This window comes from Cottoperca gobio, chromosome 15, assembly GCF_900634415.1.
Source record: "Cottoperca gobio chromosome 15, fCotGob3.1, whole genome shotgun sequence".
Taxonomy (NCBI): domain Eukaryota; kingdom Metazoa; phylum Chordata; class Actinopteri; order Perciformes; family Bovichtidae; genus Cottoperca; species Cottoperca gobio.
The window spans coordinates 9,318,655-9,341,593 of NC_041369.1; the positions used below are offsets into that span (position 1 = coordinate 9,318,655).

At 40.3% G+C, this 22,939-nt stretch overlaps 1 protein-coding gene across 6 annotated transcripts; it reads left to right on the forward strand.

Annotated features, from left to right (window-relative positions):
* Positions 1 to 516: 516 nt before the first annotated feature.
* Positions 517 to 21,198, forward strand: sptlc3 (serine palmitoyltransferase, long chain base subunit 3). Of its 6 annotated transcripts, none has more exons than XM_029450097.1 (12): positions 517 to 618; positions 2,741 to 2,932; positions 4,148 to 4,302; positions 5,257 to 5,405; positions 8,530 to 8,654; positions 10,092 to 10,185; positions 12,368 to 12,473; positions 13,768 to 13,987; positions 16,423 to 16,549; positions 18,901 to 19,036; positions 20,131 to 20,260; positions 20,412 to 21,198. In XM_029450097.1, the coding sequence occupies exons 1-12, from the start codon at positions 517 to 519 to the stop codon at positions 20,523 to 20,525; spliced, it is 1,650 nt and encodes a 549-aa protein (XP_029305957.1). In that variant the 3' UTR covers positions 20,526 to 21,198. The 6 variants fall into 6 exon arrangements, with proteins under 6 accessions (XP_029305957.1, XP_029305962.1, XP_029305963.1 ...); XM_029450102.1 differs by lacking the exon at positions 517 to 618 and adding an exon at positions 910 to 942; XM_029450103.1 differs by lacking the exon at positions 517 to 618 and adding an exon at positions 1,172 to 1,225.
* Positions 21,199 to 22,939: the final 1,741 nt, after the last annotated feature.

A 22,939-nucleotide genomic window follows, 5' to 3' on the forward strand; every position in this document is an offset into this window, starting at 1 on the left:
GTAAACATATCAAAAGTAAGAGTTCTATATATTATGTATCATATTATTGGATTGGCTCTTGTGATGCATTAGTTAGAGGAGATCATTTTAACTACATTACAAACTGTGAAGTAGTTTTACAACAGATCATATTTCATAAATTCATGATATGTTTTGTATGTCCAAAAATCTTAATCTGAGAATTAACATAATGGTAAAAAAAAAAGAAGAAAAGAAAAAAAAAGAAAAAAAAAGGTATTAAAATAAAAACAATATTTTTTAAACTCAAACTAGAAGGTACTTTTTTGAAAGTTTCATTTCTGGGTAAAAGGAGAAGATTGGCACATTTACAAAATATCGAAATTGCAAAAACTGAAGCGTGTATTTTTGTTGTTGTTCAAACACAGCAACACAAATAAAGAGGCTGAACCAAAGCAATAGAAGGAGGAAGTCACCTTTGTAAGTTCAGTAAAGCACACCGGTTATATTACCTGACAGTCAAACAGAGGAGGCAGTCGCTGCTGTGCTTTAAGGAATATGGCAAGAACTGCGGCGAACGGCAACTTAAAACCAAATTTGAACCACAATGGAACCAAATGCGAAGATATCAAGATAAATGGCTATCACAACAGGAGAGAGGTATATCTGTCAGCGGCTTACTTAAATATATATATATGTGGGCTCCAAATTATTTCGTGCACCTGCTTTAATGTTCCTGAATAGAGGCAGGTATTTTACTATTTTCTTACAGAGATGGTCTTGAATCTGAGCAATGTTGTTTTCATGGGGGCTCTTTACCTGGAACGACCTCTGTGACGTAGACAAACGTTGTAACCCATAGAGACTGTTCACCAATTACATTAAGCAACAAACCCCTCACCGATGTGATACTACACTGTTTCATGCATGCACGTAGAAGCAGTGTAATGTTGTCATTGTGCTTTGTCTCCTCCAGCTCTGATGGTAACGGTGTCCATAGTTGTGTCGGGATATTTAGGCCACCTGTAGTTTTATATATTTTTGAAATATTTAAAAAACGAACTATATGATTTGCCTGCTGTCGTTCTTTTGAAAAGGGACCGGTTAGTACCTCCAAGAAGAAGAATGTAAACAGCATACATTAAAGAAAGAACGACCACGCCCGGAAAGTCTTCCCTTTTGCTAAAGCAGGTTTTCTTTGCCGTTGGGTGGGCGGGGAGGGTGAAGTCACTGTTGTAACTTACATTGCTGCCTTTACGTCATTTTGGTGAGTTATTGATGAGTTAGATGCAGGAGGTTGAATTGCAAATTAAGTTACCTACTGGTTTGTTGAGGCTGCTAAGCCATGCTATTGTTATATAGCCTGGTATTTAGTATTTTTGCAATGTCCATATTACAAATATGTAGTAATAAAAAATGTATTATAACACCACATGTAACTGCTTCAGTTAGTCCAACAGTTAGTTTCTATTTATACGTTTTTAAATACTTTTAAACGCCTGATACTCAAGTGATGGGTTTAAGTAACGTTAGCTAACATAGCTAAAGCGTGTTATGACCATTAGCATCATAACATCGTGTTTTGTGTAAGCTAGCATTAACCTAACTAACATTACGTTCAGTAACACTTACCACTGCTTAAAGATATATCCACAATTGTCTAAGAATATTATGTTCATATGGTTAAAAATATAATATATTACGTCCCTTGCACAAAAAAAACAAAATTTTAATTCGATATCAAAGCTACGACTGACAAACCTAACATACATGTCAACCGGAAGTGACATGTAGCCTCGTCGTGTCAAACAACGTATCACCAAAATGACAACACAGGTTTCTTTCTACTTTAGCGTAATGTATTTTATCTTCTTTATTATGTGTTCCCTTTTGTACACGTTTATGTAGACTACTTGTAATATGTCTTTAGAGAGTATAATTGAGGGCTAGTAGTTACATGCTGAAACACCTGAAGTGGATTTTCTTGTAAACGCCCTTGAAAATGTAAGATGTCTTTATTATAAGTAGTAGTAGAGGAGCGACGACAACAACAACAAAAAAAGAAATGGGTTCCTTTATCAAGGTATATATTGATAATATTAAAAATTGTATTATGATTCAAAAAGTAATAAGGCGTTCATATTTGTCTTAGAGTCTAAAACAAAACGTCACTTTAGGCAGCCATCTTTGATTGGAGAAAGAAAGTCCTTACTTGTGCAAGTTGGATCTTTAACAGTTGGCTGAAATTATGATAAAAACCAGGAATGTTAGCTAGTCCTAATACAATTTAAGTCCCTTCACAATAAAAAGCATTTTAGTACAAGATCTGTAATTTTGGTATTAATGTTTCCATTTAAACATCTTGCTTAAACTAGTTCATGTCTGAATGTGGACTCCTGCTTCCCAAAACACTCGCATCACTGTTATCCTTTTGAACTTCCTCTAAACATGAGGTTCTTCATCAGTAGTTGAGGTATCAGTTATGCTGATTTATATACAAAAAAAACTTTTTGAAAATGTATTTTCTACTTATTTGAATGTCAACTATGCAAAGTGACAATACTATCGTGTAAAATCATTATGTCGCTAGTCTTCCGGTTGTTTCAGAATAATATGTGTAAGTGCACCAGTAGGCCACTGTCTGGCTCCTTTTTATTTAGGTTAGTTGGTGTGTTAACTACAACCTTTCGTTTTAAATTCATCCACTTTTATTCAAACAGTATTGTTCTCTCTTGTCTTGCCTGCAATGTAAGACAGCTTATGTGCGCCTCTTGTTGTATAGAAAAATGGCCCAGGGACTGGTGTCGCCTCCAGGCAGCATAGGCAGGAGTCCTTTGAACAGGCCCCGATGTACGTGGCTGTCATGACATACCTGGGCTTTGGCATTGTCACGCTGTTTGGCTACTTCAGGGATTTCCTCAGAGCTGTTGGCATAGAGAAGTGCCACCTTGCCCAGGAAAGAGAGGAACAGAAGGTAGGTAAAACATGCATAACATATTGTAGGCATACACACACTGTAGACACACACATGCACCCAGGCAGTTGGAATAGAAGAGCATGCATGCCTTGGGTGTCAACACATTTTGTTTCCCCCTAATTATTAAAATGTTTACTCTCTCTCTCTATGTCTCTCTGCCTCTCTCTCACTCTCTCTGCCTCTCTCTGCCTCTCTCTCTCTGTCTCTCTCTGCCTCTCTCTCTCTGCCTCTCTCTCTCTGTCTCTCTCTCTCTCTCTCTCTCTCTCTCTGCCTCTCTCTGCCTCTCTCTCACTCTCTCTGTCTCTCTGTCTCTCTCTCTCTCTCTCTCTCTCTCTCTCTCTCTCTCTCTCTCTCTCTCTCTCTCTCTATCTGCCTCTCTCTCTGCCTCCTTCCTTCATGTTCCTCTGCACTATAATGTTGCCATGGGTGAGACGGGACACCAGAGAGACTATGTGTTGAAGACCTAATTAAATCTCACAGGATACAAGTTCCTTCTTTGTAAATGTGCTTTGGATCAAAGATAAGGCCTGAGCACTACCACATAAGAGCCACTATATTACCATAGGTCTCATTTTTTTTAAATCCAAAAATTGCAAATTGCATTTTGTTTTTATTAGATAAGGCATTACGTTTATAGGCAGAGACAATAAAACAGTATCTAGGAGGAATAACCAAGCAATTAGCTCCCTGTGTTTGACAACAATCATTGACAATTGGAAGTAAAGGGAAGAAGAGCTTTACTGTATTTGGGCTCTGTTGTAATCGTGGCTCTAGTGGATTAGACATACAGAGGGGAGTAAAGAAGGCATTGGCTCAGATGATCTTGGTAAACAGCGTTGTCAGGGTATCATTGTGTATGAACACATACAGTATGTGTAAAAGGCTACAGTAGTGTGAATCTAACTCCTACAAATGTAAAAACTGAAAAGGTGGTTTGAATGATTATTATGAGTTATTTACAAAAGTTATCTGTTTTTATATATTACTGGGGTAGACACACAGTATAATGAACACCTGTATGGTCTTAGAAAGTTAGAGCATTAAATATCATGCACTATAAAGAAAAGCCCCAACCTACCTGGCATTGTATTCTTAATTTCTGTAACTTCGAGTTCAACATGGCATTTGTTTAAAGAAAACGAAAACTCTTATTGTTCCTCCACTTTGACTTCTGTGACAGTTGTTGAAAACCAAAAATCTCTTTGCCTTCAGGATTTCGTACCCCTTTATCAAGATTTTGAGAACTTTTACACTCGAAACCTGTACATGAGGGTACGAGACAACTGGAACCGCCCCGTGTGCAGCCTGCCAGGACCTGTTTTTGACCTGATGGAGAGGGTGTCTGATGACTACAACTGGACATTCAGGTCACCCAGTCATCTATGATAGACATACTGCATATTAGCCACACTGTAGGCTCATAATCACATATACAAATGTTGTTCCAGCTTTAGACAGGCCAGTAAGTATTTTTTAACACAACAATCTCTCTTCCGGGGATAGAAACTCTACAACCAAGATTAAATTGGCTATATCAAGCTACTGCTCTATAAGCTAATGGGAGAAGAAAGCACATAGATATATGTCATCAGCAAGGATATGTCAGCCTGGAATTTTTGGATACAGTTCAGATGCCTCTTTGTTGCACAGCAGGGTCAGGGGATATATTATGAATAGGAATATGAACAGAGCTGTGGGGAGGGGATATGACATTATAAACTGGGAAATAATGCGTCTATTACATGTTTTAAGAGGTTTATTGTGACTGGCTAAACGTAGAATTGGTAGAGTTTATCTTCTGTGGTGAAGTGTGGTGATAGGGTAAAGAGAAGTGAGGAAGGGTTTTGTAGTGGTATGCTGGTTTACATGTACAGTGAGAAGAAATAGGTCAGTTGATAAAATTAAGCAGTTCTCCTAAAATACTTTTTAAAAAAACCCTCTGATGCTAACATACAGAGAGGTTTTACACTGAAAGTGTGAACTTCTATCTTTTACCCGTTCATTCTCTATGGAGTTACATGTGTACTAACTCATCATAGGGCAGCATAATGAGTTGTTGATATTTGATTATATACTCTTAAGGAAATGGGAATAACAAATGTTGCTTACACACACTGTCACTGCTGTTTACATTATATAAGCAGTGTTATACTGTAATTGCTCCTCATTAACTGAATTCCACTGACAAAGAAACATGTCTATGATTAGCAATTATACTTAATTGAACATTGATTGCTTTTTATTTTGTTTAATACATTCTTTGAGTGTCTGTATGAGAAAATAGAAAGGCTAAGTGACTCCTAATGTTTACATGCTTGCAGGTTGACTGGAAAGACAATACACAATGCCATCAACATGGGCTCTTACAACTACCTCGGTTTCGCTGAGAACAACACTGACTTCCTGAAAACGGTGGCAGACAAATTGTGCCAGTATGGTGTTGGGGTTTGCAGCACAAGGCAGGAAATAGGTAAGTTTATGGTTTGTGTGCAGTTCTGCAGATTTAAAAAAAGTGTGGCACCTGTCCTCTTAAGATAGTTTCAACAAGAGCATAAAAAGATCCATTTCATAATTCGAGACCAAATGATAAGGTGTCTTTTTTACTTCATCTGACAGTGCTTCACATTTCTAACATGTGCATCTTTTTTTAAAGTCTCTGGCAGACCCTGATGGTTGAGTACCAAACTGCTCATCACATATGCCATCATATATTATCTCACTCATGAGTTATACTGCCCATGTGTTTAATTATCTTTCTGTGGCTGCAGTGTAATATGAATTATTCAACCTTTGTTGAATTATGTACCGTTTGGGCATTAGCTAAGATCATTACACACTGGTCCACACTGAGGAGTGGGGGAAATGATATTATAGTGGTATGGAACATTATGAAACACCCTGAGCATTGGAGCATTATATATGTGATGGAAGTGTTTGAACAGCATGGATCAGAAAGTGGAATCTGTGGCGTCAGATGAATTTTGAATGTTGTTTTATCCTCTGAACTTTTACCCCGCTTCTGATGCCTGTGTGTGCCAGGATCTCATGTTCTGGCATAACAATGTTTCGGCAGTGAAATCTGGTGATCGGCAATCAGCCGTGTGTTTATTGGTCCAAATCTTCCAATGGGTAAACATTATGGAGCTCCCTGAAAAAGCCACACTTAACAAAGTTTACTTGAGGAAAGTGGTTCCTTTTCTCTCTGTCAATGATTAGTTTATGGCACTTCTGACACCACTGTGCTGTATATCTAGCAGTGAGCTGACATACAAGCTCAGAGCGGGTTGAGTGGCTGCGCAGTGTTTCATGATATCGGCAGTTTGACAAGAACAGAGAAAACCAGAGGAATTAAAGGACATGTGATCGTTAGTTATACGTGTGTTTGTCAGAGTCCACACACACGCTGCTCCGCACCATCCATTATTCATTCATGTGATTTATTTATATGTTTATTTTTCTTTTAAAATGGGACTGTTTCTCCCTGAGTTTGTAATCCGTGTTTTAACTGGCTCACTGAGAGGGTTAAGGAATAACAAGCATTTCTCCCATGAGACCTTATCAGGCATCTATTATTAAAGACCCAAGTATCTCTGTTGTAGCAGTGACGCCATCACCAGTGTTTTAGTTCAAATGCAGCAATTTGTATTGATAATACACAAGATGTGTTTTTATTGAATTTAACAGCACTCAATTTATTCAAAACAAAAATGATGATGATTTAAATAATATTTCACACTTCACTCCTGGCGGTGCCTCTAACATCCTCTCTCAAATGTTTTTGACGCCAAATCCTTAAAATCTTTCATATCTATGACATTATCTGATAATAAATTCTAGGCTTTTTGGTCAGCCACTTTAGATTATTTGTCAACAATGACAAGTTCAGTTCAAAAGGTACCAAACAATCAAAATAATTCAAAATAATGTTAGTTTTTTTTAATTTATTGAATCAGCATTTGAAAGTAGATACAAAGTGCACTGAAAGCACGCCCTGTGAAAAAACTAACATGTCAAACATTCATGGATCTGTATTAATGGGTAGCTTTTCCTATAATCATTAACATGCAGTATATTAGCGAATGACAAATTACTATGACATAAAGCTTCCAGGCACATAATAGTAAGTAATAGAAATGATTAACTCTTGGAGGCTTGTTTTATTTTTTTGTCTTGTTGTAAAGTGTGTGTGTGTGTGTGTGTGTGTGTGTGTGTGTGTGTGTGTGTGTGTGTGTGTGTGTGTGTGTGTGTGTAAAAGAGACAGATTTAGTAGGACAATCTTTATTGCCTCTCCACAATAATGTTTTCCAACCTCTGCAATTATTATATACCTTTTCTTTGTCAACAAGCTTTGATGATTGTGACGGCAGAGAGGTGACCGTGGTAATTAAAGGACGGGGGACCAGGCATAATGAGATGCATACGACTCAAGATGAGCTAACTCGAGTCTGCAAAGTGAGTGAGATCTAATAAGGACTCCGCTCTCTCTTAGTCTCCAGACCTCCAGTAAAATGTTCTATATAGAGAGCAAATGCTGATGCAGTCTGATCAAAAATGCAGCACATGCCAGCAGGGACTCTGAGCCTGAGTGGTTAAGGAAATGTATGAATCGATTTGACTGGGATAAAGATAGATCTGCGTCACTGTAGTTACTGATTGTTATTGATTATGACTACAAGGATTAGTATCCTATATATATATGAAATAATATGCACTATTGTCTTTATGAGGATTGCCTCAATGTCATCACAATTCTCAAAGTCAGACTTCATTCACGCTGATGTTAACTGATTTCATCTTGTAGTTCTTCAAAGAAGTGGATATAAATGTTCAATATAAAGTTCTGTTTATTTGTAACATTACTAATGAGTAGGAAGTATTTAAAGAGTAACTTTAACCTTATATTATAGTAACTAGTAACTACTATAGTAAGTATAGAGTGTGTAAGAATTTATTGAACCTAATATGTTATAGTATCTATATAACATTGCCCAGAGCCAGCAGAAATAAAATGCAGTATTTATGAACCTTTCACTGCCTGCCTCTCTCCCTGTAGCTCACAATTATAACAGTAATTCTTTTTTTATACGCTAAACACAAGGGCAGTACTGAAAGCCCCCCAGAGACGCCTGAAAACCCCACTTTTATTGCACAAAATAGAAAAACAGCATGTCAGGTGACAGATTACAATGTATTACATTTTCTAAATGATTTCTGCTCCCCACCTATCACATTGGGTAATAACCAACTGCCTCAGTCCCAAAATGTGCTGAAGAAGCATTTTAGACATTGCAGGACCTGCTTTGATATTACCTGGGATGAAAAAAGGGTAGTTGAACTAAATTACAAATGTACCCCATCTTGACTCTTTATAAATCTCTTCAAATGCCTAGAGACTTGCTGGCTGAACCTGTGTGTGCTGGTAGTCCAGACTGCTGCATGTGGGTCTCTTGCTTTGTAGCGGGAGGCATTCATCTCTGTCAAAGCTTATGATTGAAAAACTGAAATACCAAACTACTAAAGGACTACCAGATAAACCAACAGGTACAGCTTGTTCTTGTCAGGGTGAGTTATAATGTGTGATTCTTGTCTTGTAGGTAACCTGGGCATCCATGAAGAGCTGGAGCAACTTGTGGCCTCTTTCCTCAGAGTAGAGTCCTCCATGATTTTTGGGATGGGTTTCGCCACCAACTCAATGAACATTCCAGCACTTGTTGGCAAGGTTTGTGATTTTAAACACTAAATGCCACATGCAGGAAATCCTCCTGTATGGGTGTCATTTTTACAGTGCAGCCAAAATTAATCTAATTAGCCTAGCTTTTGTTCCTTTCTCGCATCTGGCCTAAATGAATGAATAACAGTCAACTAAACTCAGCTGCGAACAACTCCTGACCCACCCCCATTAATTAAAATCATAATTAAATTACATTACAGTAGCCAGGAGGACGATGCTCTGGGCGTACATGGCTGCTTTCAGTCACAGACGAGGACGGGCAGGTTTTGTGAAGAGCACAACTCAAGGGTAGGATTATTACCCACACTCTGGCCTGCCGGCACACCAGCCTGACTCACACAGACAGCCACGGGTTACCAGGGGCAACACACAGCATGAACTTCTGTGATTGGACTGGACAGGAGGAAGGGGATGTTGACTGTTTAAGTGATGAGACCGGGGTCCTTTATGCAGCTCAAGAGGTGTAGCAGCCCCCGAGGCTGCAGCCCCCATATTAACCCTGCAGGGGCTGGGGGTCAACCCACACTGCCAACTCTATCCTACAGGGACAGGCCGTGCCAGGACAGGCCTCGCCGTGCAGGCAGAGCTACATGAGAGTGACAGCTGCTGGTAGACCAGGGACCAGGCCAGCTGGACCCCAGGCCAAACCGAGGCTATCTGTCACTGAGACGGTGTCAACACACCCTCTACAAGAGTTCATTCAAACTAATGCAGTCAAATGCTTAGAGCTTCAGTCTTAAATATGCTAATGATCTGGGGAGAATTTCGTAGAACAGCTGAATTAATTTGCATGTTGATTTTTGTGGAATATGTAGCACCATACTCTGTGTTATGAAGGTTGTGATGTGTCTGTTGGTTGAAACTTCATCAGACATGAAAAAAATCACCCGCATGTGCAGTACACACACAGAGGAGCTAGACATAGAGGGCTATGATGGAGACATGGATGGGAAGCGGGGCAAGAGGAGTATTATTGGCTAAGTGCACTACTATTATTAACTGTTTTACAGCACATTCTGCAAGGACACAGTAAAAAACAACAATACAAATGTTGAAATACATAGAAGAACAAGCTCAGAAAACACATAGGATTGTATTTGTGGGTAACACACACTGCAATGATTTTGTGTTTACAAGCTAATTAATGTCTACTGTCACCCAAGGGAGCTTTTAATTGGCCCTCTCACTACTTATAGACCACCAAACCTGAGCCAACATCATACACCGTCGATGCAAATTTCACCCTCTTATCAATAATCAAAGATTCGTACTACATACTCAGTGTAAGGTGTACACAGGAAGATTGTACAGTTAGTGAGAAATGTTTGATTTCATGAAGGAACATGTGATCCGGCTATTACACTGGAAATGAAAAGCTTTCTTAGGGAAATTTCAATAAAATCTTTTCTCTCTGCTGATTTCCAGGGTTGCTTGATACTGAGCGACGAGGTCAATCACACATCTCTCATCTTGGGGGCCAGACTGTCGGGAGCGACGATCAGAGTGTTCAAACACAACAGTAAGTCCAGTCACTCAGTCATAGTGCTTCTGCCTTACAACAACAAGGTACACAGCTTTATTTAAGCAATGGCCAATCGGTGTTTTTTCTGTTTGCCAACATCTTTGGTGCTTATCAATCATTGCTCCTGCCAAACAAACATTGATGATAGCAATATGTATTTTGCCAGCCAGATTATCTGTTCATGAAGTTAGTTTCTGCTTGTGCAGCCACCACTGCTCACATTATCTATTTTTTCTTCTATTCATCCTAAACTGTTGCTGCTGTGAGAAACGCATTACTTTCTGTGCGGTACAGGATTTGCCTTAGGAAAGACCTACTTAACATTCTGTGTTTAGAGCAGCAAATGTAAAAGCTTTAATGAAAAGGGTTCAGTTTACAGTCACGACTGTGTTTCATCCATGAGCAGCAGAGCGGCAAACCCAAAGTTTATTTCAGATGAAAATGTCCTCTTACTTTAAACTAAATGCTCTCTATTATATTGTCAAATTACATATTATCAATAGATGACAAGGAAGAGTTATTAAGCATGGATGATACAACATTCATTGTGCTTGCATTGGAAACGCCCACTGCTCCTCCAGGAGACGGGACAAATGAGCCAGTCCTCTGGCAGCAAATGTGTCCTGACAGGTACAAGCAGAGGCAGTTAGGGTTCTCCCAAGCTGATCCCAGAGGTCTGTCTAAAGGCAAAGAGCCCTCAGGCACCTGAGCAGCTGACCCCTCCCTGCCTTTATACCTCCAGTACCAGACACTCTTGTATTAGTGCAAGGCCCATATCTACTAAGAGGGTTACACCCATCAACAGATAAGTTTAAAAAAACGTAATATTTATTATTGCGGTCTCTTTGTGAAATGTCTGAGATCCCTTGTTCATGGCATTTGGAAATGTTTCAGTGGTGTATGTTTAACATGCAAGGATGGAATTTGATATCAGAGAGTAGATAAACTGGTTTGTCCAGTTGGGCGTTGTGAGGCTTGTATGTTGGAAATACTTCAAATAGTCAGATAAAACTGAGGGACGCTCATTGTGAAGCTTGAATTCTTATTCTTTCAGATAATTACACGCATTTAGAGGAAGGTTAGGCTTTGTTTATTAAGCTTGAAACATGTGTGCACACGAGGGTCAGGGCAAGGATAAGATAATAACATGTTGTGGATATCCACAACTGTATGCACGCTTCATGTGTAACAGCAAATATTTACCACCGCCCTCATTACAGTCATACAGTAGCTGATATCAGGCTGTGGATTATCTCAAATCAGTTCTTAACTGTGAAATCATGTTTTCCTCATTCTTGTCTGTGCACACAGCACGCCACCGTGAATTCCTCTTTCACTGGTTTCCTGAATGTTGATTTTGGTACCATTAGGCGCCCTCTGCGGTGTCGAGCTTCAGGAAGTGATTTTTATCAGAAGAGCATCTGCTGCCTCTTCAACAAACCTGATTTTTCGTGTTGTGGGAGTGATATCGATCATCTGTGACAGATAATTAAACATGACAGGTGTACATGCTGAAATGTTGGATTGCGGTCATACATTGAATAATACTGCTTTGTAAACCACAGCTATTCAATACTGCCATCTGCTGGTTTGCAGCAGAGGATCATTAATAGTGTGACTATTACCTTTCATACACTCTCAATGCACTGGGAAGTTATTTTGCTGAAGCCAAAATATCAATCCTAATTTTAAGCAACTATGCAGACTGCACTGAAGACACCCATAAATCGCTCAGCGATCCTCCCTGATGCAGACAATGCACGTGTTCATTAGCATCAGGCTGCAGAGGTTGCTGTGAGTAGTTTGTGGAAGGTGTGTACTCTGTGAACTGCCCTGCCCTGTGGTGACTCTACTTGCTGTTAATTGCTTTCAGTTGGAGTTCCTTGTACGCTATTACTCGATAATTGTTACACTCACATGCTGTGTGTGAGCTTTATATTGCAAGCCTAAACTACGCCTGCAAAAAATGTTTTCCCCTTTTTTTGAATTTGAATTTAGATTGTTGAGTTCTGCTTTTTCACTTCTCTTTTTCGTGTGTGTGTGTGTGTGTGTGTGTGTGTGTGTGTGTGTGTGTGTGTGTGTGTGTGTGTGTGTGTGTGTGTGTGTGTGTGTGTGTGTGTGTGTGTGTGTGTGTGTGTGTGTGTGTGTGTGTGTGTGTGTGTGTGTGTGTGTGTGTCAGACATGCACAGTCTGGAGAAGATGCTCAGCGAGGCAGTTTGCTCAGGGCAGCCACGGACGCACAGGCCCTGGAAGAAAATCCTCATCATGGTGGAGGGCATCTACAGGTCGGTCGTCATTAAACAACACACACACACATTAGTGTAGTCGCTCTCTCACATATCTTAGGTCAGATGAGCTGTTGTATCGATCTTTTTAAGTATGGGCTTCCAGGTGGTCTTGAGCAGAGTTTTACACAGCCAGACTCCGGTAGAAATCTCAAAGTGTAACCTGAGGAGAGCTTTCATCCTGTGTTTAGCAGTCCCTGTAATGGTCTGTTTTTCAATTGCTTCCCTCTCTATCTTGAATAATAGACGATGTGTTTGTGTGTATGTGCTTCCATGGTTGGGTACCGTTTCATTACTACAGAGAAGAGAAAGGTATTGTGTGTCTCTCCCGACAGTGAGCTATCCTGAGTCTTAGTGACCCTCTCCATCTGCTCATTAGCTCCAAATCAAGGCCAAATGGAGCCACAGAGATTGCCTTGGCTACACCCCCAGCTCCAACTGTTTATCACAGCCATTTTTCTTTTCTCTTTTCTTCCCTCTTTTTGCCCTCACACTGCATCCCTTCTGAACTACAAACAGGCCATATTCATTGTGCTTTTAGTCAACATGTTACTTTTTCCTCAGTCAGTCTGCTGTGTGTTTTTTTATGACAATCCTCTCATAAAATGAAGAGGAAAATCTTGAACATTGGCATCAGTTGGTTATATATATATATATATATATAGTTAATATAACTAGTTTCACAACAAACCTGTTTTGAGAGACAACGTAGTATTGTAATCAGACTGGCTTTATCTGGCTTTAATGTGTATTGTCAGGCTTAGAAATGGCACTTTTCGGTGCAGCACTGAAATAACTAATGCTCCATCTATCGCCTCCCTGTAACATCAAACGGCTCAGATAAAAAGCAAGCATGCTTAGCTAAATCCTGGCCCTGCCTTTGATGTCCCTGGCCCTGGTGAAACCCTGTCTTGTGTCATTTGGGCTGCAGACGTCCTCAGCCATAGCGAGGATAGCAGGTCTGGGATTGCTCTATTTTGGCCAGCCGTACACTCAGTCATGCTGTCTGTTTGTAGCCTTAAAAGGATTGTATCAGAGGGGAGGAAGAGAGGTGGGAGTAAAGCGAAAGAGGCCAGCAGAAAGATTCTTGGAAGATTGGAGCATGTCAAGTTATGTAATATGCATTTACAGATGTACAGATGCTGTGCAGTGGATAAAGTGAGGTCGGGGTCACATTCTCTCCCTTTTAAACCTAATCACTTTAAGAGTGTGGTTTATAATTGATGAAATGTGTGTGTGTGCCCTTGACGTTCTCTTTCTAACTGTATTCTTTATGTGATTCTCATGTTATCAGCATGGAGGGCTCAGTGGTGCGCCTTCCGGAGATCATCGCTCTGAAGAAGAAGTACAAAGCGTATCTGTACCTGGACGAGGCCCACAGTATCGGAGCAGTAGGACAAACAGGGAGGGGCGTGACTGAGCTGTTTAATGTGAACCCAGCCGATGTGGACGTGATGATGGGCACCTTCACCAAGAGCTTTGGGGCTGCTGGAGGCTACATCGCAGGGAAAAAGGTTGCTGTGGATTTAATCTTTCATATTTTATTTTTATTTTTATATATATATATATATATATATATATATATATATATATATATTTATATATTTATATTTATATTTATATATATATATATATATATATATATATATATATTTATATATATATATTTATATATATATATATATATATATATATATTCACAGAATTTCATTCCATACTTAATTTTCTTCCACACATTAATTACCGAATTTCCCAGCTGGGGGTCAATCAAGTTTAATTATCTTATTATAAAAGGTGGCCTACCCAGAACACTTTCTCCCAGAGTGAATGACGAGGAAGGCAAGCTTATTTGTTTTGTACATTTCAACAAGGCAATTTAATGCTTTACATGAAACAAGATATAACAGAAACACAAGGCAATATTTGTAAAAAAAACAAAACAGTTTTCACTGATATCAATACACCTGTTGGTTTTCCAGTCAGGCAGTCTGGTTGCTAGGCAAAGAAATCCTCCTGGACCCAAACAGGGTCAAGAGGAAATTTCAAAATATACAGTATGTAGGTGGGAGAAATCACACTGAAAATATTCCAACAGCCTTAAGTGAAATGCTATTCTTAGAACGTCAAGGAACTGAGCTGACTTTCTGATACTCTCCTGACGTTGTTTTTACAACCTGGCAACCATCGTCTGTGTGCAGTAACAACCTTAACCCATTTGGCTCCAAAGCAGGTTAAAACACATCATTTATTTTTATGTATTTTCAAATATTATTTTACACATGTCTGATTTTAAAGATGTGTGGGACTCAATCACACCCCACCTCTATCGTAGCTCTCATGTGTCCAACAAATGTTCCCCAGGCTGTGACTCCAGGCCTTTTTAATTCTTTTTTACTCCATTAAAAAGTACACTTTAGTACATAACCACACTGGTTTTGTGGCAGTTGATTAGAAAGCAACAGAGGAAACGGCCATGCTGCTTGAATTAGGTATTCAGAGAGGGACCCTTCCTGCCGTCGCCTCATGTTGGCTCAGCCCTGCTCTGCCATAATAAGAAGGTAAAGCTGGCAGAGGGCCAGCCCCTTCTTGTGGCAAGCGTCGGAACTGCGCTCCAGATTTAACAGGATGACTTTTAACAAGCATGATAATGTTTGAAGTAAGAACACGCTGCCTGGTTTGACAGCTGGCTGCAGTAAACCCCTGAAAGAAGCAGGCAGGAAAAGAGAGAGAAAGCCCCTTAGATTTGACGTATTTGTTGTTGCGGCGAAATCCCCCGAATCCTACATTAAGTGGATTCGGGTTGACCGACAAAAGATTCTGCAGATGTGTTCTTGAAAACAGTCATGTTATAGCTATTTTATGAGAGAACCAAAAATAAATACACTCTGAGCTCCTTCTAATTCACTCCAACCTTGCATGACGGAGGCTTTATTCATTAACCCTTTACTTAAAACCTGGATTGCAGTGGAATTAGGTTACTAAACACATCCGTCGAAGAATCATGTACAAGAGTGTGTGCTCTGTTCTGGCATCACTCCTACTCTGTGGCATTGTGGACATATATCACCACATCAGTAAAGCGGCCACCTTGTGGCTGAGGAAACACTCTGAGCTGTCATTCCACGCCGCAGACGTGAAATGGATTTCGGACATGTTCTCTTAACTGGTTTATCTTGGTCGCACCAAAATCCTGTGGGGGCCCTAAAGCGGTGAAAATCCCCTGCCTTAAACAAAAACAGATGTCAGGTTGTGTCAGGGTTCTTATCCTACGTTTCCCCTAAAATACCCTCCACTCATGTGTGTGAGGAAGCCGCAGCCGCCGCCCAGCGGGGACAGATGGCGGTGAGTGGAAATGGTGGCCAGACAACATCTCCGGCTACGTGTCATCACCCAGCACCCGCTGGCCCCCGCACAGCCACTGAGCAGCAGCCCATCACAGCTCCAGGCCCCGCTCCCAACCTCAGACCACTTACACACACTCTAGGGACCCATGACTGAACCAGTTTCCTGAATCCTGCTCTTCTCTTGACAACCACTAGCAGAATTAATCTCCTGCTGACATTTAGGAATAATGAGCACGGCAGTCCTCATTCTGGCTCATTTCATCGTCGGTTCTTTCTCAAATTAGTGCGCTGGCTACCTCCAGAGTGGAGAGCAGGAAAGGCTCCAGAGCTACTTTACAGTCAATGCCAAGACGGTCATAATGAGAGAAATGACTTGAAGTATTTTAATTGATTCTCAGGTGTTGACTATACATGAGCTCGCTCTAGTGGCGCTAAAATAAAAGTGCAGGGCCACACTTCTGTTTCATAGAAGATCTGAAATGACCAGTTTATTTCTGTGAATACGTATACAATCAGTTTTTTAATACTTTAACAAAAACGTAGCGTAAACATTCTGTGTAGTATCTCTGCTGATTATCTGTGCGACACTGTGTCCTATGTTGCAGGAGCTGGTGGATTACCTTCGCAGTCACTCCCACAGTGCTGTATACGCCTCGGCCATGTCCCCTCCCGTCACTGAGCAGATCATACGTGCCATGAAGTGCATCATGGGAAATAACGGGAGCACAGAGGGTGAGTGTCTGAGCTCATTGCTCCCCTCCTGTTAACGTCACCCTCAATTTCAGTCTCATTAGCCACATGCTCATCAAACCTGATGTTCTTTACACAGATTATGTCTGGCCTATAACATTTTTTACACCTTAATATAATTCTTTATGGAAACAATAGCAAACCAAATCCAGAGGACTGTACCAATGTTACCATTAGGAGTAAGACCAGACCTGCAGGAAAAGACAAACAGCTGTTTGGTCAGAAAACGTGGTAGCAATTAGAGGGGTCTGCTGTGGTAGGAAGAGGGGGGGACGTGCAGTCCCTGAGCACACGTGGCCCTAACGTGGAGGAAATCATTTTCATGTGTGCGTTGTGAGGAAACACTGTACCTCTGAAAGGTTTCTGCTGTAATGGCATCAGACAGTAGGGCAGGGAAGTAGTTATTACCAGAGCAGTCGCAACACTGTCAATTTAAGAGTCGTAGTTCTGGGAGTAGCAAAAAATTGATTCATGTAAGAATCGAGATTCTCATTTTGTAAGATTGTGAATCGATTCACAATCTTACAAAAGGGGATTTTTTTAAACATTTCTTTCTAGAACATGGAAAAGCACCTAGATATTGATGGACAGTAATCCTACACGCCGAGTCAAAGCCTTGTCCAGCATCGTTGTGTGATTTGTTGAAAAATCACATAAAATACTGGTTTTACAGCGTTATTTTGTGTAAAATGTACTTTTGAAATTGGTCAAATCTGTATTTATGTATCGGACAACATTAAAACAATTTGTATAACTTAAACTTGTAGAATTGAGAATACTAAAAAGCTTTAAGTTAAAAGTGTTTTTTATTCAAGTTTCGCAATAATAAATGTTCCCTTTTGCCACACAGCCTTTATTAGCTTACAGCGGACTGGAGTACATCAGGAAATGAGTGCCTCTATGTACTGAATCGAGAATTGATTTTGAATTGGGAATCGTTTTTGAACCGAATCGTGACCCAAGAAATCATTACAAATAGTGAAATACCAAAAGATTCTCACCCCTGTTAGTTAGAGTAGAGTTAGTACATGTAGCTGTGGTAAGTAAACGGTAAGTAAGCAGAAATCCACAGAGCTTGTCTGTCGTGCTGTAATGAGTTAATCACTCCAAGGACTGAAGCCTGTTGTCTTACGGTTGAGGTGTATTGCAGTTTCATGCAGAGATGAGTAACTTTCTCATCTGGCTCTGAAGCAGACATGCTTTGCATCTGACGTAGCCCAGCAGAAAAGCTGCTGTGGAAAAATGAGTTTTGACCTGTTTTATAGAGGGCAGGGAACACAGCAAACAGTGCAGCGCCGACATCCATCTCAACACTATAAAAGCACACTGTGACAAGAGATGTCACATACTCTTTGCATTTACGCCTGATACGTTTTTATTCCTCTTTCTCTCAGTCCTCCGCTCTGCCCCCCTCATCTTTCTCGCTGATGTTGAATTTCACACTTCAAAGCAAACTAGTAGTGAAACAGGGAAAGAAATGTGACGGACAGCATCATCCACACATTCTCACCTACTCGTATGATATCTGAGTCTGGCAGCAGGTTTTTGACCTCCATGCCCTCAGACTTAGCAGAGAGGCACAATTTACAAAATGGGGCCTGTGCTGTTTTGGCAGATGCCTGATTGTTGTGTTCTCTCGCTCTCGCTCTCGCTCTCGCTCTCTCTCTCGCTCACTCTCTCGCTCTCTCTCGCTCTCTCTCTCTCTCTCTCTCTCTCTCTGCTGAGATATAAAGTGCTCTGTTACATCCCCATGAAAGAACTGCCAATGTGTTCCCAGGTAATCAGAGGAAAACAGAGTTGTGTTCCAAGGCTGAGCCATGCCAAACTCTACTTCAGCCACGGAGTACCAGGCTCCCCCTGTGATTCACATCGTTTGGAAACACGGGGGGTTCGCAGGGCAGGCCACCTCAGCTGTCTTTCATCTGTTTTCTAATACATTTATCTGAAATACACGTAATACTCAAGCATTATTTGTATCCCTGTTCACTCATAGCTAAGCTCCAATGGCAGTCCACAGTCGCTCATATTGTGCGAAATCCATCGTATCCAATTTGCAAACCCTCATTTTGGCAAGTGCGTATACCATGCCATCAGACGGACAAAACTGAACCATCTGCTGCCACGGCTGTAATTATGAGCAAGTTTATAATGTAGGCTTGAATGGCCCAGATGGAGGCGCAGGACTCAGGATGAGCCGGCACTGCAGAAATCTCACACTACATTAGTTACTGCTGACAGGTGATGTCCCTTCCTGCAGGGGAAAGTGGGGGGAAAAAGCAGTGAGTTGGTGTTTTACTCACGTACATCTGGTGGTGTCCTTGTTTTAATTGGAGGCATTAGACGGATCCGCCAACTGGCAGAGAACACCAGATACTTCAGGGCCAGACTGAAGGAGATGGGCTTCATCATCTACGGCAACGATGACTCACCTGTGGTTCCGATCCTGCTCTACATGCCAGGCAAAGTGGTGTAAGTACACTTAAACTCTCACCAAAAACACTTACGGAGTAAGATTATCGAGATGTCCGTTCCTTTTTGCATGGACTAATTTTGAAACGGTAAATATTAACTTCACTATCCCTAGTTGTCAGAAGCAATTTCAGGTCAGCTCACAGTGTATCATCTCTGAGTGATCTGGATGGCAGCCATATTACACTCCACAGTTTCCATGAATCAGTAGTGCAGACTGGGTTTCTGTAACCACTTAGGAGGCAACATCGGGTATCGATTAGGTATAAAACCCAGGGTTGTTTGAGCCACTCAGGTATAATCAATTGGGTATAAAGTGTCTTTCAATGCCAGTCAACATTAATATCCATGAAAAAGTCGATCCCATCCAGTAATTGCTATAATCAGTCGCTTCTGGTTCTACATTGCTTAGTTTTCATGGGCTTTAATGACGATAGGAAAGAAGATTTAATGTTTTTTGTTGTTTTGTAGTTTTCAAGCTCTCTGGAATGTTTGTCTTGTAACAATGCTGAAGTGCATTTCTTAGACATTTAATAACAGGTGTATGAAAGTAATGTATCTGTAGCATCTCTACTATATCAAATCTACTCCCGGCCATTTACTCTTTTTGGATTGCAACTGTCATAATGACGTATAATACATTTTAAATACGCTGGTGTTAGATTGAGGCTCTGCACAAATCAATAATCATCTGAAGTTTGAGGTTTCAGATTCACTTAATCATTTTCAAAACACATTTTACGGTTTGAATTTTCCAAACTGTCCACTTTGCCACAAAATGAAGAGGTTTTCACTGCTTGGAATCATTAGAGTAAAAGTCTCCAGAGATATGCTGATTCTAGCCCTTCTGTTAGTTATGTGTATCTTTTTTAATTTATCGATACCGCACATCCCAACTCCATAATTGAGGGGATAGAGGAAGAAACATTCCTTATTCATTTTAATGTGTAATGAGGTGAATCCTCCCTCATTCTGAGGTGGCTTGTGGGGTGGCCTTAAAAAATGTTAATTGTCTCTGCAGTCCTTTGTGTACTAGAATATATAAAAACTGATAACTGTTAACTGATAACTTCTTTCCTTCTTTTTTTAACCAGGGCTTTTGCTCGAGAAATGCTGGAGAGGAAAATTGGTGTGGTTGTAGTTGGCTTTCCAGCCACGCCGATTTCAGAGGCCCGAGCCCGCTTCTGTCTGTCTGCAGCGCACACGAGAGCCATGCTTAATCAGGTACACACACACACACACACACACACACACACACACACACACACACACACACACACACACACACACACGTTTCTGAAGCTTTAGAGGGGTTTTTTCCAACCTGAATAAAAAAAAAAACATGCATGTTCTGAGACTTTCCCTTTGTCCTCAGGTGCTGCACCATCTCAACGAGGTGGGAGACGGTCTCTGTCTGAAGTTCTCGCGGCTGAAATATTCCTCTTGTCCTGACCTCCATGAGGAGACAGACTCTGAGCTGGGCAGCTGATATGACCCTTAACACCTTCATTTCACAGTGTCAAAACTAAGTCAAAGTGTCCACACGCCACAGCAGACCCATAAACACACAGCGTAGAGTAACACCCATGTCTCACGGCAGAGAGCCAAATGTTAAGCAGCTGATTTTTAATATATTTTTAAAACATTGTGGTGTAACAGAACATTTATTTGTGCTTCTTAACAAGAAACTCTATATGAACTATTTAAATGCTTTTATTTCTGAATACATATATATGTGAATACACACATAAAAGCATTCAGCTCATCCGTTGCTGGATCGCTCTCAAACTCAGGTGCGCTGAAAATGTCTCGAGTCATTTAGCTTTTGATATTAAGACTCATCACATATTGTTGTTTCAGTTGCCTTGCTCTTTTTACACAGTTATTCTAATTGCTCGTGTCTATATTTAGACGTTGAACACTTTTCATGGAAGCATTTTTTGCTTCTCATAATTTAACAGCAGCCACCGTTGATTCTAAATGTTGCTGGTGGTGGTTATAATTAGAGAATGATGTACAGTCTCTAAGAAGTTGATGTAAGGAATCCCATTTACTTCACAAAATTGTAGTTATAAGTAATGGAAAAGCCCCCCCCCCCCCTGTGGTTTACTACTGATGATTTGTATTATTTTTTTTACAATAAATACTGCAAATGAAAGCTTCCTGAATGTGTTTTGGAATAGACCGTTCGATTTATTATCCAGCTGACAGGCCTCTACATGTCCTGTACCTTCCCTGTGAAGCTGATCATTTACACTACTCACGGCTGAGCTGTACAAGATGACGAAGAGGCTTTTGTTGCGTTCCATAGCGAACTGTTGATATAAAACTTTTCCTCAGTGGAACACCACTTTCATCTCCACAGTAAATGATAACCTTCCTGTAAATAATAGATCATGCTGCAATTACTTAACTACTGAGTTAATTCTCAACAACCCCCGCGCAGAATAAAAAAGGTGTTATGGCTTGTTTTGTGGCGAGACTGCTCATATTCACCAAGTCTTAACAGCTTAATTGCTGATGTTTTAAAACCTGCTGTTCTCTTTCACACACAGACTGCGGAACAGTCGTAAGCATGCAGAGTATGCAACACCTGAGCCAACACAAACCTAACCTAGCAATTAGCACTGAACTCTAAATTCTCGTGGTATGGGGTAGTCATTTGATTATCACAGGAAGGGTTATAGATGGATGATAAATGTGTTTTCACAATGTGTCACATTAGGTCTAGTCGATACTTGTTTGTGTGTTTTTCCTCCCCATAAACAACATAGTAATGAAACAAGGTGGAATTCAAATGAAATATGCAATCCTTGAGGAAACATGCTCGATAACAAATAAAGAGGTGCTAGAAAAAAACAGTTTCAAAGTAAAAGAAAAACACTTTTCACATAAAAGGAGAAAACCCATAGAAATCTATGGTCCACACGAGATCATTTTGTCCTGTAAGTGAATATTCACATCTGGCTCCTATAGCCAGAAACAATAGAAAACTATTTAGTTAATCCTCAAATCTGTGATGTCATACCAATGTACTGTTCCATAAAGATCTGGAGGAGATAGGGGAAAGGTGGCCTCAAATGTTGCATTGAAGTCCTCGGGATGTCTGTTATTAATTTGTGTTTACTTTCACCTTTTAGTCTAAATGTGAAGATTGTGAAATTCATTGCTGGTTTACAGCAGAAGACAGATGTGTGTAAAAAGAAACTCAAAAGCTTGAATTCATTCTCAGACACAACTCTGTGTTGTGCGTCACAGACATGCAGTGCTCAAATACTAAGCTCCACTGTGATTATGCAGGAGGGCAAACCCTAACTTGCTGGGATTTACCAGCAACATTTTTGTGTGGATGCACAGCAGAAAGAATGCTTATTCTAGGAATGTAATATTTGAGAATGAAATTATGTTTGAAGAAGATATCATATTGGTGTCAACAGTTGTTTTTTGCTTTAGCTAGTATTCAGACTTAACATGTTCTGTAAGTAACTAAATCACAATGACTTCTGGAGCAGATACTTGTATCATTCAGCTGATGGAAACCATATACAAACCTAATCCTGTGTTTATAATTGCTATTTTTTGGAAAGGAAAGCACAAAATAGTTGTTAGCAGACACAACACTGACAAATATATCCATACAGACACTTCATATTATAACAAGCATGGAAAAATATATATTTTACTGGATCCACAATAGAGAGAGAAATAAAGTACAAAGGACTTATAAATAAAAACAAACAAACCAAGAACTCAGAACAGCAGCTCAGATTCTTACACACACACCACGTGTGACAAAGAATGGTAAAACACATTGACTCTCAGGCAAGGTGAGAAGCACGTGTGTTGCCAAACTTCCCTCCAGTCACGTCTAACTGCCCTCAGTTTCAATAGGAGTGGCAAATG

What these genes read in the sequence shown, in the direction of transcription:
- sptlc3 (XM_029450097.1), top strand. Translation starts at nt 517, where the DNA reads ATGGCAAGAACTGCGGCGAACGGCAACTTAAAACCAAATTTGAACCAC. An exon ending in GACTACAACTGGACATTCAG is followed by an intron (nt 4,303 to 5,256) that starts GTCACCCAGTCA and finishes ACATGCTTGCAG; the next exon opens with GTTGACTGGAAAGACAATAC. An exon ending in CGAGAGCCATGCTTAATCAG is followed by an intron (nt 20,261 to 20,411) that starts GTACACACACAC and finishes CTTTGTCCTCAG; the next exon opens with GTGCTGCACCATCTCAACGA.